The sequence below is a fragment of the Microcebus murinus genome, chromosome 16, assembly GCF_040939455.1.
Source record: "Microcebus murinus isolate Inina chromosome 16, M.murinus_Inina_mat1.0, whole genome shotgun sequence".
In the NCBI taxonomy this organism is placed as follows: Eukaryota; Metazoa; Chordata; class Mammalia; order Primates; family Cheirogaleidae; genus Microcebus; species Microcebus murinus.
In genome coordinates, this window is record NC_134119.1 from 31,018,307 (window position 1) to 31,035,438 (window position 17,132).

Below are 17,132 nucleotides of genomic sequence, written 5' to 3' on the forward strand. Positions count from 1 at the left end.
GGGGACAGGGTCCTCAGAGGGATCCCCAGGGAAGTTGGGACAGAAAGTCAGGCCTGAGGGTAGAAGGCCTCTCTCCTTTTATCTCTGGGCCCTGCCGACCTCACTCTCCATCCTACTTCCTTGCCCAACCCTTAGGGTAGACAAGGGTGTCCCTCATGCCCAGGAATATCAGAGGGGCCAGCAAGAGGGTCCTAAGCTTGGGGAGCTCCCCTTGACCGTGGCTTTGGGTTTTAGGGCACACACAGGCTGCAGTAAGGAGTTCAACCGGCCGGACAAGCTGAAGGCTCACATCCTCTCCCACTCTGGTAAGGGGCGCGTGGGCCTGCCGGGAGGGTCTGGTTCAGCTCCAGTTCCCCGGGACAGACCCTCCAGGAGGAGAAAGAGCAGATACATCCCATGAGGCTTATTTTCTTTGCATGGTGCATTCCAGCCAACAGACTCTCGCTCATGTGGTCTATAAGCTAGGCCTTTGCTGGGAACCTTAGGGTGAGATGAATCAGACACGGTCCCCCAGTCCAAGGAGGAAGCTGAGATAACTAAACCAGAGCAGTGCCCAGTCTGATGGAGTGTGGATCAGGGATCAGATTCCAACCAGGTCTGGATCTGGCCAAGCAGGTGCCTCGCAGTAGGGCAGAGCAGGGTCTATTGCCCAGGCTAGAGTGAGTGCCGTGGCATCAGCCTAGCTCACAGAAACCTCAAACTCCTGGGCTCAAGCGATCCTACTGCCCCAGCCTCCCGAATAGCTGGGACTACAGTCATGTGCCACCATGCCCGGCTCATTTTCTTTATATATATTAGTTAGCCAATTAATTTCTTTCTATTTATAGTAGGGACGGGGTCTTGCTCTTGCTCAGGCTGGTTTGGAACTCCTGACCTCGAGCAATCCGCCCGCCTTGGCCTCCCAGAGTGCTAGGATTGATTACAGGTGTGAGCCACCACGCCTGGCCTAATTTTTTCTATATATATATATTAGTTGGACAATTAATTTCTTTGTATTTATAGTAGAGACGGGGTCTCATTCTTGCTCAGGCTGGTTTCAAACTCCTGACGTTGAGCAATCCACCTGCCTCGGCCTCCCAGACTGCTAGGATTACAAGTGTGAGCCACCACGCCTGGCCATGCCATTTGGTTTTGCACAGGGTTTTTCAACCCTGCCACCAATGACATTTTGGGTCAGATAATTCTGTCATAGGGGGCTGCCATGTGCCCTGTAGGATGTTTAGCAGCATCCCTAGTTACCCACTAGGTGTCAGTGGCACTCCTCCCCCCAACACATTGTGACAACCAAAAATGTCTGCAGGCATTGTCAAAAATCCTCTAGGGGTACAGTCACCCCTGTTTGAGAACTGCTGGTTTACAGAAAGGATTCAGTGGCTAAAGGAAGTTTGAAAACTGGGAGAGTAGATCACAGACTTGGAGACAGAGGGCCTGGGGTTGAGTCTTGGTGCTGCCATGTTCCTGCCGGGTGGCCTCAGGCAAGTCACTACCCCTCTCTGAGCCTCCATCCCAAGGAGGCTGAGGGGCCTGAAGGCATTTGTGAAAGGTACCTGGTCCAGATTGAGTGTGGACTAGAGCTGACTTCATGGGAGTCCTGGAGGCACCAGTGATTCATTCAGTGAGTGACTCTTGGGAACTGACCAGGTGTCAGGCTGTGGGTGTGCTGGGAGAGCATCAGGCAGGCCGAACCCTACTCTGCCCTCTTGGGGAAGCTTAACATATTTAGTGCAGGCGACTGAAAATAACCCACGGATGGATGAATACATAACAGCAAGGTACACTCAATGCAATGACAGAAATAAACACAGGGATAGGCGGAGCATGAAGGTGCAGGCATCAGGGAAGTCCTCCTGAGAAGGTGACAGGACACCTGAGTCTGGAGGGATGAGAAGGAAATAGCTTTCTAGGGTGAGGGCTGGCCTCAAGGCAGGGAGGGACTGGGGGAATGGGCAGAGAGGGGAGATGGGGCTGAGAGGTGAAGGGCATGGTCATACAGTACCATGCTTGTGGGAAACTTGGAGAACCAGTCGGGGGTTTGCACAGGGAATGTCATGATTGTGTGTGTGTGTGTGTGTGTGTTACAAAGACGTCTCTAGCCGCCCTGTGGGGACTGGTCTGAAGGGCCCAGGGTGAGACAGGCAGACCAGTGAGGAAGTTACTGCCCTGTCATCCAGGTGAGAAAGTCAGCCAAGGTTTAGAGATTGAGTGGAGAGAGAACAGCAAGTGCAAAGGCCCGGGGGCAGGACCCAGTGTGGTGCGTGAGAGGAGAGTGAGCATGGCCAGCACAGAGCGAGTGGCTGGGAGACGGTAGATAAGTGTGGAGGACACTCCAGCGAGATCCCACAGATGCTCGCAGGGCAAGAGACTGGATCCCAGTGCAGGGCAGTGTGGCAGCGTGAGGTGTGGGGTGCTTCTCACTGACTTCCCCTCGTCCCCCAGGCATGAAGCTCCACAAATGTGCCCTGTGCAGCAAGTCCTTCAGCCGCCGTGCCCACCTCACCGAGCACCAGCGCGTCCACACTGGCAACTACAAGTTCCGCTGTGCTGGCTGTGCCAAGGGCTTTTCTCGCCACAAATACCTCAAGGATCATTGCTGCCACCTTGGCCCCCAAAAAGACAAGGACCTGCAAGCCCGGCGGCCCCCCCGGAGGAGGGCAGCTCCCCGCAGTAGCAGCAGTGGTGGGTGCAAGGTAGTGACCCCCTTGCCTGACCCGCTGGGGCTGGAGGAGCTGAAGGACACAGGGGCTGGGCCAGTGCCTGAAGCTGCCCCAGGCAAGCCACCCTTCGCAGAGCCGGATGCTGTGCTGTCCATTGTAGTGGGTGGCACGGTGGGCGGAGAACCTGAGCTGGTGGTGCCTGGACATGCTGAAGGGCTGGGCTCCAACCTGGCACTGGCAGAGCTGCAGGCTGGGGCCGAGGGCCCCTGTGCCATGCTTGCTGTGCCTGTCTACATCCAGGCTTCAGAGTGACAGACCTGGGATGTGTGCTCCCACGGGCTGGCCTGATGCTTACGATTGAGCCCAGGGCTTCTGGGGGAAGACAAGAGATCCTTCCCAATGGAAGTGAGCCATTTGCGGAAGTCCTTTTGAATGTCATTCATAAACCTTGGCCTGTGGCCGCTCTCCTGTGTCCGTCCTGCTGGAAAGCCCTGCAGCATTCTGGGATCTAGGGCAGGACTGCCTGTGGTTTCTGGATGGAGTGATGGCAAGAGAGATGGTTGGAGCCTGAGCAGCCCAGGGTTACCTTAGAGAGAAGACAGGATGGTCCCACCTACCCCTCCTCCAGGCTGCCTGGGGGTGGCCTCTAGTCAGCTGCTCTGCGGGAGGCCTGACATGGTCGGAGTCCTATCCTTATCTGTTGGACCTTTTAACAGACGGTTCCTCACAGTGTCCTCAGACAACTCTGCGATGTAGGCTTTCAGGAGACACTCAAGTATTGTGGCTAGAGTGCAGCTATGAGCCAAATCTGGCTTCAAATCCAAGAGTTGCCACACACTTGCTGTGTGATCTTAGGCAGGTCACTTCACCTCTCTGAGCCCCGTGTTCCTCATCTGTACAATGGGGCTTATGATAGTACTACCTCATAGGGTTGTCATGGGGACCCAGTATGATGAAGTGTGCAAAGAGCTTGGCATGGTGCCCAGCATTCAGAAAGTGCTCAATAAATGTTTTTATCACGTGTGTCCGAACGGCTTGGCTCAAACCATAGCAGTTTTTTTCTTAGCCCCTAGGTGGCAGCACTCCTCCTTAAAGCATGTGAGGGCTCAGGGGATCCCATGGTCCCTTGCACACTGATAGCCATGAGGAGGTCATAAAGGTAGGAGCAGGTTTGGTGTTCTAGAACAGTTATTACAGAACATGGTCCATAGGAACATCCGGGGAAAGGGGTTTACACTTGCTTGTGAAAATTCTGAATCCTGGGCCTCACCCCAAACCCTTAAGCATCAAGCTCTGACCAGAGTCAGAAGTCCCTCAAGTGGGTGGGTGTCTGTGTGCACTGATGCCCCTACATGTAGCACTCCCCTCCACCTCCCTAGCTCCTCCAGGTGGGAAGCAGGAAGGAGAAAAGGGGCCTGGACCAATGTTTCCCCAGGTATCTTCGCAGCCACTCTTCTGGGCCACACTGCCTCCATTACGTGGCAGGGAGGTCTGATTCAGGTTGATGGACTGAGTGTCTTTGAAGGCTGGCATGTCCCTCAGACATCTGTGTTGGGACCCAAGGCTGGAGCTCAGAGCCAGGCCCGACTTCCCACATGCTCAGGAAGGGTATAGTGCGGCAATAGGGACAGTGGATGGGGTTGAGGTCTTTCAGTATACCAGCCTGCAAGAAGGCCAGAGGGGGACTGATGGGGACAGGAAGTCTCAGAGGGGATGCTATTTGGGCTGGGCCTTGGCACGGAGTGCTTTGATGGATGGGCAGATAGGGGAAGGCATGCCAGGTAAGAGCAAGGCACGAGCAAAGACCCTGAAGTGTGACAGTGCAGAGCCAGTTGTGTTCTGGGGCCATGGTGAACACCCTGGATGGTCCAGGGTGACCAGAGGTTTTGGAGTAGGTGGATAATGATAATTGCTGATTCTTCAAGTCTTCTCCACGTGATGGACAGTGTCACATTGCCTCAGCCTACCAGGTCAGTGCTGTTACTTTCCTTATTTTACAGTTGAGGAAACGTAGGCACAGAGAGGCAGAGTTCCTTGCCCAAACTCACACAGTAAGCCACAGAGCTGGGATTCAAGGCAGCGTGGCCTGCCTCCACATGCTCTTAGCCACTTTGCTCTGTTGAGATAGGGGTTGATGTCAAAAAGGAGTGAGCCTTGAATGTTAAAGAATTTGTACTTTCGGGCCGGGCGCTGTGGCTCACGCCTGTAATCCTAGCTCTTGGGAGGCCGAGGCGGGCGGATTGCTCAAGGTCAGGAGTTCAAAACCAGCCTGAGCAAGAGCGAGACCCCGTCTCTACTATAAATAGAAAGAAATTAATTGGCCAACTGATATATATATGTAAAAAATTAGCCGGGCATGGTGGCGCATGCCTGTAGTCCCAGCTACTCGGGAGGCTGAGGCAGAAGGATCACTCAAGCCCAGGAGTTTGAGGTTGCTGTGAGCTAGGCTGACGCCACGGCATTCACTCTAGCCTGGACAACAAAGTGAGACTCTGTCTCAAAAAAAAAAAGAATTTGTACTTTCTTCTGTGGATAAGGGAAGAGTCATGGGGGACAGTATAAGATTTTAAAAAATTGTAATAATGACATTAAAGGAAATATTAAAAACCACATCTCCATTCTATGACTATTTAAGTTGTATTTCTGTTGCTTTTTCTTGTCAGTGTACACATGCATGCAGATTTACCAGAACTAACATTTATTAGGCACCTCTCACATGCCTGGCACTGTCCCAAGCACTTTGAAGTAGATGCTACTTTTAATCCCATTTTGCAGCTGATGTGCAACAGGCACATCAAGACCAAGCAGCCCAAAGTCAAGCCACATGTAAGGGACAGAGCCAGGCCACAGAATAAGGGACAAACCTAGATAAGCTCTAATATTTAAAAGATACAGAGTTGGGGCCAGGCGCAGTGGCTCACGCCTGTAAAATTAGCACTTTGGGAGGCCGAGGCCTGAGCAAGAGTGAGACTCCATCTCTACCAAAAAGAAAGGGGGGGGGGGAAACCCAACCAGGCATTGTGGTGTGTGCCTGTAGTCCCAGCTACCGGGGAGGCTGAAGTAGAAGGATTGCTTAGAGCCCAGAAGTTGGAGGTTACAGTGATGCCACTGCACTCTACCCAGGGTGACAGAGTGAGACTCTATCTCAAGAAAAACAAACAAGGCAGGCGCCCTCCTGGCGGTGGAGCCCTGTGCCCTCCCGCTCCCTCCCGGCTGCGCAGACGGATGGCGGCAGGTGGCTTGGACGTGCTCCTGGTGCAGCGGGACACTTTCTGATGAGACAGTGGAGGCCTGCAGGACCTCTTGGGCCTGGACTTGCAATGGGCACAGCCTCACTCTCATCACATGCTCATGACCAAAGCAAGGCATGAAACCACCACAGACTTCACCTCTTGATGGGAAGAGCTGCCGTGCCACACTGCGGAAGGCATGGATATTAGGGGAATGAAAATCAAAGCCACAATGAGATACCATCTCACACTCACTAGGACGGCCACTATCAAAAACACACAACACAACAAGTCTGTGGGTGAATGTGGGCAGAAATTGGAACCCTTGCACACTGCTGGTGGGAATGCAAAATGGCGCAGCCACTGCGGAAAATAAGATGGTGATTCCTCCGAAAATTAAATATACAATTACTGTTTGATCCAGTAATCCCACTTCTGGGTATATAACCAAAAGAATGAGAAGTAGGGTCTTGAGATATTTGCACCCGAATGTTCTTAGCTGCATTATTCACAACAGCTGAGTGGATAAACAGCTGTGCTATAGACATACACTGGAATATTATTCAGCCTCAAAACGGAAGGAAATTCCGACACATGCCACAACATGGATGAACCTTGAGGACATTATGCTGAGTGAAATAAGCCGGTCACAAAAAGACAAATACTGAATGATTCTGTTTATATGAGATACCTGGGTACCTCATATCTGGTACCTCATATGAGGTACCTCATATCTGAATTAGTTGGATTCACAGAGACAGAAAATGGAATGGTGGGTGCCAGGGGCTAGGGGAGGAGGGCAGTTAGTGTTTAATGGGGACAGAGTGTCAATTTTGCAAGATAAAAGAGCTCTGAAGACAGATGGTGGTGGTGGTTGCGCAACAATGTGAATGTACCTAATGCCACTGAAATGAACACTTAAATTGCCTAAGGGGGAAATAAGGAGATGTTGATGAAACAGTACAAAGTTTCAGTTAAAATGAATAAAGAAATACTTAAATGGTAAAACAAAACAATAACAACAACAAAAAAAACAAGGCAACTGAGCACCCCTCCTCACAACTCCCCACCCTTAAAAAAAAAAAAAGATGTACAGTTGGACTGCAAGGGAGAAAACTGTGACAATATTGGGGATCCTATAGGTGAGCCCTTCCTAGGTTAGCAGATAAGGAGACTGAGGCCCAGAGAGGGGAAGGCCATTGGCCAAAGGTCACAGAGAATTGGTGACAGAGCTGCTCCAGGACCCCAGGGCCCCTCACAGAGCCCGAAGATGCTGGAGGGTGTAGCATAAAGAGGGGCTTGGCCTAGGTCCCACTCTTCACTCAGAAAGATCATAGACTTTGGCATTGGACAGAGGTGGGTTTGAATCCTAGCTCTGCCCCTTCCCAGCTATGTGACTGTGGCGAGTCACTTCACTCCTCTGAACCTCACATCAATGGGGAGAATAATAGTACCTACCCAATGAGGTTGTTGTCACAATTCAGGGAAGTAATTCAGGTAAGGCAGAGATCACAAATTGGCAGCCCATGGGTTGAATGCAGCCTACAGACGTTTTGCCATTCACAATGTTTGACAAAATGAGCCAACATTTAAAAATAAATTTAAAATGTACTGCCATGGTGAAATGTGAGATATATTTTCTCTGTTTCAGAAATAAGATAAAGATGCCTGCTGTTGTGACTCCAACAGTACATTAGAGGCCTGGCCAGCAATACAGAGCAATACAGCAGGAAAAAGAAAGAAACTGTGTAGGGATTGGAAAGGGTGAGATAGTAGCAAGGGTGCTGAAATAATAGCAGGACCAATATATACAAATTTATTATGTTCCTATACTCCGGAAGCAATTAGAAAATGTAATTAAAAATTGGGACATAAAAATCTGGGTTTCTTCTATGGAAAATGGGGTATCTGGCACAGTGGGGCAGCAGTCAGGTGGAGCGGGGCTAGCCAGCCCCTTAGATGGGCATGTGCTTTACAGATGTCCATAATCCTTGTTCTTTCCTGCTGTCTCTCTGACATTGCAGCTGCCTGTCAGTTGCTATTTACTGTACTTGTGTTGACCTAGAGTGGAGAAATATTTCATTTTTTAAAACTTTTTATTTTTTATTTTTTTTAGAGATGGGGGTCTCACTCTTGCTCAGGCTCTCGAACTCCTTGACCTCAAGTGATCCTCCCACCTCAGCCTCCCAGAGTGCTAGGATTGTAAGTGTGAGCCACCACGCCCAGCCTGAGAAGTATTTCTAAGTTCTTAAATCTCTCAAAAGTAGGAAAACAAGATGGCCAGACAGGGCCACATGATTTTTCATGTTCCATGCTCATTTTACTCAATCTTACTGTCTGGACTCCGTGGGTATATGGCTTAGGGAACCCTGTAAATCCTGCTTAATTCCTGCCTTCTCTTCCGATTCTCTGTCTGCCTCTAAGCTAGCTGACGGCAGTTTCTCTATCAGCAAATGTGGGGGGTTGAGTCATGGCTAAATTTATTGAGTGCGTACTTAGTGCCAAGTTCGGTGCTACATGTCCCTGAATCCTCAAGACACCCCTTGGAGGCAAGCGGTCTTATCATGCCCATTTTACAGGTGGAGAAACAAAGGCTCAGAGAGGTGTAGCAACCTGCCAAGGACTCCCAGCCAGAATGTATGGAACTGGGCTTGAAACCCAGGACCTATTGACTCCAAAGTTCATCCCTTGCTTTAGAATCTCTAAAGCTCTCACTAGCTCTGATGGGTCAGGGTTTTATTTATAACTACTTTTCCTATGCTCTGACCACTGCCCATCACCTTGGCTACTACTACCTGGTCCAGGCTGCCAGGCTCTCTAGCACAGACAGCTGCACCAGCCTCTCTCTGGTCTCCTTGCTTTTTCTCTTTCCCCACCATGATCCATTCTCTTTCTAGCAGCCCAAGGGATCCTTCTAGAGCCTGAATCAGACTATGCCATTTTCCTGTTTAAAATTCTCCAGTGGCTTCTGATCTCTCCCCAAATGAAATCCAGTGTTTCCCCCATAGATTTCAAGGCTCTACACAATGTGGCCCCTACCTAACTCTTCAACCTTGTCTTCCACTGCTCTTTCCTTCTCTCCTGTCATCCCAGCCACACCTGTCTTCTTGCTCCTCCTCCATCAACTGAGCTCATTCCTGCCTCAGAGCCTTTGCACTTGCTATTCCCTCTGTCCCAAATGCTCTTCCTGCAGATTAAGAAGGCTTAATCTATGGCAGGCTCCCTTCTTCTATTCACCTCTGTCTGAAAGTCATTTCCTCATAGAGGCCTTCCTTGGCCAATCTGTCTACAATAGCCTCCAACCCCATCATTCTCCAGTTCCTTCTCCTGTTTTATTTTTATTCATCATCCTTGACATTATGTTAGACATTTCTTTATTATCTGTCATCTTTACTAGAAACAAAAAGTCCACAAAGGCAGGGACTTTTATCTGTTTTGTTCACCCATGCATCCACAGTGTCTAGGAACCGCTCAGGAATTGTTCGATCAATATTTGTTGAATGAATGAACAACAGTACTTTGAGAGAACAAGGCCCTCTTTACCCATCCCCTCCCACTACCCTAGGGAGGCCAAGGGTGAGTTTTTCCCAGTAAGAATCTGCCATTGTAGGCTGAGAAATGATTTACCCAAAGTCCTGGGAAGTAAGGTCTGATATAAAGGACACATTCCTTTATCTGAAGAGAAAGCAAAGAATATCTGGGACAAATGGCTGAGGCAGTGAGTTGGAAGTCTCGGTTGACAGAGCAGGTGTCCCTGTGGCCCAGGAGAACCAGTTGGACCAGTTTTGTCTCCCCTGAGGAGGAGGGAGAGAGGTGGCAGCTGCAGGTGCTCCCAACCCCCCAGGCTGCCAGCAAGTGATCCCCATGGGTCTCAGGGCCTAAAGGGTGGTGTGATCAGGGTGGGGGTGACCTCCTATTTGCCAAAAGTTCCTGGCCTATACTTAGACACAGACCCCTGAGGCAGGAGTACAAGGCCCAACTTCAGGGCCTTGGGTCCTTTGTAGAATCACAGAGAACAAACCAAGGTCCAAAGTGAGAAGGGGTCTTGTCCAGGGTCTCATCATGGCAAGGCTGCCTCCCAGGTCATCGCTACCTCAGTCCATTAATTTATTCATCTAACAAATATTTATTGAGCACTTACTATGTGCCAGGCACAGTTCTAGACATTGATGACACATCATGAGCAAAACAATGATCTATAGAGATACCATGTGGAGGAACCAGAAGATAAACAACAGAGTAAATAAGTAAGTTACGTAACATGTTAGAAGGCGATGAGTACTGTAGAAAAACAAACAAAAAAAAATGAGGTGAGTAGAGGTTTAGGGAATACAGGGGGTGCCTGGTATGTTTGAGAAATGGCAGAGAGGCCACTGTGGCTGGAGTGAGGCGCTATAAAGGAAGAGGGCACGGAGGTAATGAGAGGATCATGTAGGGACTTAAGGGACATTTAAAGGACTTTAGCTTTTACTCTGAGGGACATGAAGAGCCATTGGAGGGTGGTGAGCTGTGCAGTAACTGGATCTGACATCTTTTTTAAAGGACTCCTTTAGCTGCCATGTAAAAAACGAGCTGGAAAGAGTAAGAATGGAGACAGGAAGGCCAGTGAGGATGTGTATTAGGTTCCCATTGCTGCTGTAACAAAGTACCACAGACTTAGTGGCTTAAACCAACACACATTTATAGGATATAGGATATAGGATTTGCAAATATTTTCTCCCATTACATGAGTTGTCTTTTCATTTTCTTCTTCTTCTTCTTCTTCTTTTTTTTTTTTAAGACAGAGTCTCACTTTGTTGCCCAGGCTAGAGTGAGTGCCATGGCATCAGCCTAGCTCACAGCAACCTCAATCTCCTGGGCTCAAGCAATCCTACTGCCTCAGCCTCCCAAAGAGCTGGGACTACAGGCATGCGCCACCATGCCTGGCTCCTTTTTTGTATATATTTTTTTAGTCGGTCAATTAATTTCTTTCTATTTTTAGTAGAGACGAGGTCTCACTCAGGCTGGTTTCAAACTCCCAACCTTGAGCAATCCGTCAGCCTCAGCCTCCCAGAGTGCTAGGATTACAGGCATGAGCCACCAGGCCCAGCCCTTCTTCTTCTTTTTTTTTAACCTTTTTTTTTTTTTTTTTATACAGACAGGAGGCCAACACTTCTGTCTTTTGTACAGCAAAAGATCAGGGGAGAGTGCAAATGAGGTCCCCCACTACCACAAATTATGCAGCTGAGTTTCCTACATTTGGTGAAATTGCAGGGCTCAGTACTGGTGTGCAATGGATAAGCCTTGCCTTGGGAAAAACACCTTCATGATCATGTTATCTCCCCTGCCAGGTAAGTGTATTTTCACCTTCTTAATATTGCCCTTGGATGTACAATAGGTTTTTTTTTTTTTTTTTTTTTTTGAGACAGAGTCTCGCTTTTGTTGCCCAGGCTAGAGTGAGTGCCGTGGCGTCAGCCTAGCTCACAGCAACCTCAAACTCCTGGGCTCGAGTGATCCTTCTGCCTCAGCCTCCCGGGTAGCTGGGACTACAGGCATGCGCCACCATGCCCGGCTAATTTTTATATATATATATCAGTTGGCCAATTAATTTCTTTCTATTTATAGTAGAGACGGGGTCTCGCTCTTGCTCAGGCTGGTTTTGAACTCCTGACCTTGAGCAATCCGCCCGCCTCGGCCTCCCAAGAGCTAGGATTACAGGCGTGAGCCACAGCGCCTGGCCTACAATAGGTTTTTAATTTTCTTTTCTTGAGACTGAGTGTTGCTCTGTTACCCTGGCTAAAGTGCAGTGGTGTCATCACAGCTCACTGCAACCTCAAATTCCTGGGCTCCAGCCATCCTCCTGCCTCAGCCTCCCAAGTAGCTGGGACTATAGGCACACACCACCATGCCCAGCTAGTTTTTCTATTTTTAGTAGAGAAGAGGTCTTGCTCTTGCTCTGGCTGGTCTTAAGCTCCTGAGCTCAAGCAATCCTCCTGCCTTGGCCTCCCAGAATGCTAGGATGAGAGGTGTGAGCCACTGCATCCCACGTCTGGCTGATTTTTAATTTTGATAAGGTCCAAGGTCTCTATTTTTTTCTTTTATTGCTTGTGTTTTTAGTGTCATATTTAAGAAATCACAAAGATTTACACCTATTTTTCCTTCTAAGAATTTTATAGTTTTAGCTCTTACATTTAGATCTTTGATCCATTTTGAGTTAATTTTTGTATATGATATAAGGTAGGGATACATGTTCATTCTTTTGTGATTGAATATCTAGTTAACTCAGAACCATCTGTTGAAAAGACCATTCTTTCCCCATTGAATGGGCTTTGGCACCCTTGTTGAAAATCAATTGACCACAGATATTTAAGTTTATTTTTTGACTGTCAGTTCTATTCCATTGATCTACATGTCTATTCTTATGCCAGTTATCATACTTTTTTGATTGTTGTTGCTTTGTAATAGGTTTTGAAATAAGGAAGTGTGGATACTCCAACTTTATTTTTCTTTTTTAATTAGTCAGTTGCTTTGACTGTTCAGGGTCTCTTCAACTCCATCTGAATTTTAGGATCAAGTCTGTTTCTGAAAAAAAAAGCAGCTCTGATTTTAATAGGATTGCATTGAATCTGTGGATCAATTTGGAGAGCGTTGCTATCTTAATAATATTGTTTTCTAATCCATGAACATGGGATGTCTTTCCATTTCTTTAGGTCTTCCTTAATGTCTTTCAACAGTGTTTTATGCTTTTTGGAGTGCAAGCCTTTCATTTCCTTGGTTAAATTTATTTCTAAATATTTTATTATTTTTGATGCTATTATAAATGAAAATGTTTTCTTAATATCATTTCAGGTTGTTCATTGCTAACGTATAGAAATACAACTGATTTTTGTGTGTTGATCTTGTATCCTACAACTTTGCTGAATTTTTTTTAGCTCTATTAGCTTTTTTGTGTATTCCTTTAGGGTTTTCTATATATCAGATCATGTCATCTGCGAATAGAAATAGTTTTACCTCTTCTTTTCCAATATGTATGCCTCAGTGCATGGGTGGTTCAGTGGTAGAATTCTCGCCTGCCAATATGTATGCCTTTTATTTATTTTTCTTGCCTAATTGCACTGGCAAGAACTTTCAGTACAATGTTGAATAGAGAGTAGGCATCCTTGTCTTATTCCTGATCTTAGGGTGAAAGCTGTCAGTCTTTCACCACTAAGTGGGATGTTATCTGTGGGTTTTTCATAGCTGCCTTTTATTAGGTCAAGCAGTTCTCTCCTATTGCTAGTTCATTGAGCATTTTTTTTTAATCAGGAGAGGACATTGGATATACTCAAATTGATTTTTACAACTAAAAATCAGCAGCAAAGTCCTCTGTATTAACTTGGTATAATTATGTGAGAGCAAGTTTCATAATATTTAAGATCTTATTAATTCAATTAAAAAAATTTTTTTTTGGAGACAGAGTCTCACTCTGTCACCAGGGCTAGAGTGCCATGCTGTGTGTCAGCCTAGCTCACAGCAACCTCAAACTCCTGGCCTCAAGCAATCCTCCTGCCTCAGCCTCCCAAAGTGCTGGGATTATAGGCATGAGCCACCACATTCAGCAGTTCTTTAAAACCTAGCAAAGGCTAACAACATTGGCACTGGACTTTAACAGCAAAGGTTCGAAACCTGCCTTTACTACTTACCTGGGCAAGTTACTTCCCCTACTCTGTGTGTCTCCCTTTCTGCAGCTGTAAACTGGAGATGATGATAACAGATCCACCTCAAGGCTTATGTGAGAAATGGAATGTAAAGCTTACTTAGCATAGACCTGGCACACAGCAGATGCTCAGAAATATGTATTTTATTCTGAAGTATTCTGGATCATCATTATGGGCAATAACAATTGAACCAGGGGGAGACCCAGAACTTTCAAAAGTAGAGGTATTAAGGAAGTGCTAAAGAAAAGAAGAAGTAGAAAACAGCCCCAGCTAGTTGTGGAACCACACTTTACTGTTTTCCCTTGTCTTTGCTGTCAAGAATCACTTCCCCATCCATTAGCAGTGAGGCTGCATCTAGTAGCCAATACTTCTCCAACCCACTATTTTAATTTGCTGCTTCCAGACTTTGTGTTTGTTAGTCTTCTATGAAAACAAAGCCAATTCTCAATGAAGAAAAATATGGCTTCTCAAAGGTCTTTTTTATTCCTTCCTGGATCTTTCAAATATGTGAAGTTGTTTTGGAACAGAGTTTCACATAAATGAGAGCTTAGCTGGACTTTTCCTCTATTATTTCACATATATGAATCTTGTTTCCTTCCTCAGAGTATGATCTATGTGTGACAAAAACTATGCCTTGGATGTTGTTGTTTTAATCTGCCACAATCCCTGCCTGCACATACAGGTAGCCATTCCCAGAGGTGGTAGAGTTCATCCCACTCAACCCATAGGTTGGAAGAAATTTTTCGAATGTGAGAGATGCTAAAACTGACAAGAATTCAAAGCATCATGAATTGTGAAACATAAGTCACACTTGTATTTGTTCTGTATTGGGACGTTGTGATATTTTTATCAAAGTAAAAAATAAAAACAAGGAGGCTTCAATCAAGCCACCTCATGGGTACAACAACTCTTCCACATCTATGCAGTCTGCCCCCTCACCTCTTATCTAAATCATGCTGCTCCCAGGCACACAAAGTAGCAAAACACATGCTGAGTTTGAGCCATTACCCAAAGAATATATGAACTTCACAGATGCTGTAGACCTTACCACCATCATCTCATATTGCTGTGGGATAAACTGAGGATGATAACAGAGCCCCTCATATTATAACTCTGGGAGCACAGGAAAACAATAATAGCAGAAAACTCTGACTTAATCTTAAGTATCAACCTTAAGCAATTGGCTTTGGCCACTTGGACTGCTGGGTTGAGAAGAATTTTGAGGCTGCATCAGGATTCCTTGTAAAAAAAAAAAAGTGGGATAGGGCTGGGCACAGTGGCTCATGCTTGTAATCCTAGCACTTTGAAAGTGCTCCACTTTGAGGTGGGAGGATCGCTTGAGGTTAGCGGTTCAAGACCAGCCTAAGCAAGAGTGAGACCTTGTTTCTACTATAAAAAAAAAAAAAGAAAAGAAAAGAAAGAAAGAAAGAAAGAAAGAAAGAAAGAAAGAAAGAAAGAAAGAAAGAAAGAAAGAAAGAAAGAAAGAAAGAACAAGAAAAGAAAAAATTAGCCAGGCAACTAAAAATAGAAAAAATTAGCCTGGTATGGTGGCACATGCTTATAGTCTTAGCTACTCAGGGGTCTGAGGTAGGAGAATCGCTTGAGCCCAGGCTACATTGAGCTATGATCACACCACTGCACTTCAGCCTGGGTGACAGAGCAAAAACCTGTCTCAAAAACAACAACAAAGAGCCTATTAGGTGAATAAAGAGTAGAAAGGCATTCCAGGTAGAGGGAACAGCATTTGCAAAGAGGGCTAGAAAGTTAATCTAGTCAGTCACTCAATTTCTCTGAGTCTTGGTTTACTCACTTATAAAATAGAAACAGTATTATCTGTCATAGGCTGCTTATGAGAAATTAAATGTGATAGTACATGTAAAGCATTTTGCACATTGCCTGGATCATAGACTGTGTGCCGATGTTAATTATTATTTTCTTTAATAGAGTAGCCCCCCTTTATCTTTAGGGGTTATGTTCCAAGACTCCAAGTGGATACCTGAAAACATGGATAGTACTGAACTTGGTATATACTGTATTTTTTCATATATATATATAAACACACACCTACGATAAAGTTTAGTTTATAAATTAGGCACAGTAACAGATTAATAATAACCAATAATAAAATAGAACAATTATAACAATATGCTGCAATATGTTTTGTGAATGTGGTCTCTGTCTCTCTCTAAATACCTTACTGTACTATACTCACTCTTCTTCTTGTGATGATGTGAGATGATAAAATGCCTATGTGATGAGATGAAGTGAGGTGAATGACATAGGCATTGTGATGTAGCATTAGGCTGTTACCAACCTTCTATTGATACCTCAGAAGGAGGCTTATCTGCTTCAGGTGATCTTGGATCATTCAGCCATGACAATGTTGAGGGTTGGATGTCAGAAGCATATGATGTCAATTGATGGTTGGGGATCCTCAATAGTTGAAGATTTTTTTGCTGAAAACTTTTGGAAGAACCTTGTAATGAGAAATTATTGTCTTTTTCTTTATAATTCATTGAAGTGTTGCTGTATAAGTTGTAATCCTTCAGTGATCATATGGGTGACTTTAATGCTGTGTTCCATCCAAGGATCATATTCCATAATTTTGTCTTTACTGTCTGTGAAATTTGAAAGACTTCAGCAAATTTCAGTAATGTCCAAATTTACTTCATTTTCCTCTTCCACTGTAGATGACTCGACAAGTTCTTCTAATTCCTCATTGGTTAACACTTAGCTCTTAGTAGCTCAGCATACAATTTTTCCCCCTCTTTCCTTATGTCAAGAACTTTCACCTTTTCACTTGAAGGAAGCACTTTATGACTTCTCTTTGGCATATCTGAATTGCTAGCATCATTATTTTTGCACTTGGGGCCACTGTGAGGTAAAATAACGGTTACTTGAACACGAGCACTGCGATACCCTAGTTGATCTGGTCATCAGAGTGAGTAACCAATGGCTAACGGGCAGGTAGCATATACAACATGGATAAGCTGAACGAAGGGATGATTCACATCCAGGATAGGCTGGCTTGAGATTTTATCATGCTACTCAGAATGGAAATCTAAAATTTAGGAATTGTTTATTTCTGGAATTTTCCGTTTAATATTTTTATACCTCCGTTAATGCGGATAACTGAAACCTCCGAAATCCAAGCCACAGATAAGGGGGGACTATCATACTTACTGAAGTATTATAGATACTACTTAGCTTCTATGACCATTAAATTGACAGCTTGGAATTGGAAACATCCGTTGCCTTCAAGCTTTTAAGACACTTACACATGAATATACAGTTCAGCCATAGCTGTATCCTACACTAACAATAAAATTTTAAGCGGTGTTGTGTACCTTAACGCTTACTGTTATTTCCTTCCCAGTTCTTCCACACAGCACGGTCCAAGTAGACTACATTTCCCAGAATGCCATCACGCCCTTTGACCCCAGCTAGACCAAAAAGACGCGACACCCGAGCCCCTCCGGCCGGAAGACTATAGCCTCCCGGCATGCAGCGCACCTCCCTCCGTTAGGTTTGAGTCGCGGCCGGCGCGTTGCCCATCGGGAGTTGTAGGCAGC

General features: G+C 45.9%; 1 protein-coding gene, 1 long non-coding RNA gene and 1 other non-coding gene across 6 annotated transcripts in view; 1 reads left to right on the forward strand and 2 right to left on the reverse strand.

Moving 5' to 3' along the window:
• Positions 1-5,264, forward strand: part of ZNF341 (zinc finger protein 341) — a 38,209-nt gene extending 32,945 nt beyond the window's left edge. For 3 of the 4 annotated variants that reach the window (XM_012754925.3, XM_012754922.3, XM_012754923.3), the window contains 2 exons: positions 235-305; positions 2,437-5,264. In XM_012754925.3, the coding sequence (XP_012610379.2) occupies positions 235-305; positions 2,437-2,966 (601 nt within the window). In that variant the 3' untranslated portion in view covers positions 2,967-5,264. The remainder of the gene's footprint in view (positions 1-234; positions 306-2,436) is intronic. The other variant, XM_076011038.1, reaches the window with a different exon arrangement.
• A 5,799-nt stretch (positions 5,265-11,063) lies between these two features.
• Positions 11,064-11,222, reverse strand: LOC142861409 (U1 spliceosomal RNA). The gene has a single exon (XR_012912650.1). It is a non-coding gene; the product is annotated as a U1 spliceosomal RNA (small nuclear RNA).
• Positions 11,223-12,360: 1,138 nt separating this feature from the next.
• LOC105865921 (uncharacterized) lies at positions 12,361-17,085 on the reverse strand. Its single transcript, XR_012923731.1, has 2 exons — positions 15,773-17,085; positions 12,361-12,445 (listed from the first exon to the last, which is right to left on the reverse strand). It is a non-coding gene; the product is annotated as an uncharacterized LOC105865921 (long non-coding RNA).
• Between the last annotated feature and the right edge of the window lie 47 nt (positions 17,086-17,132).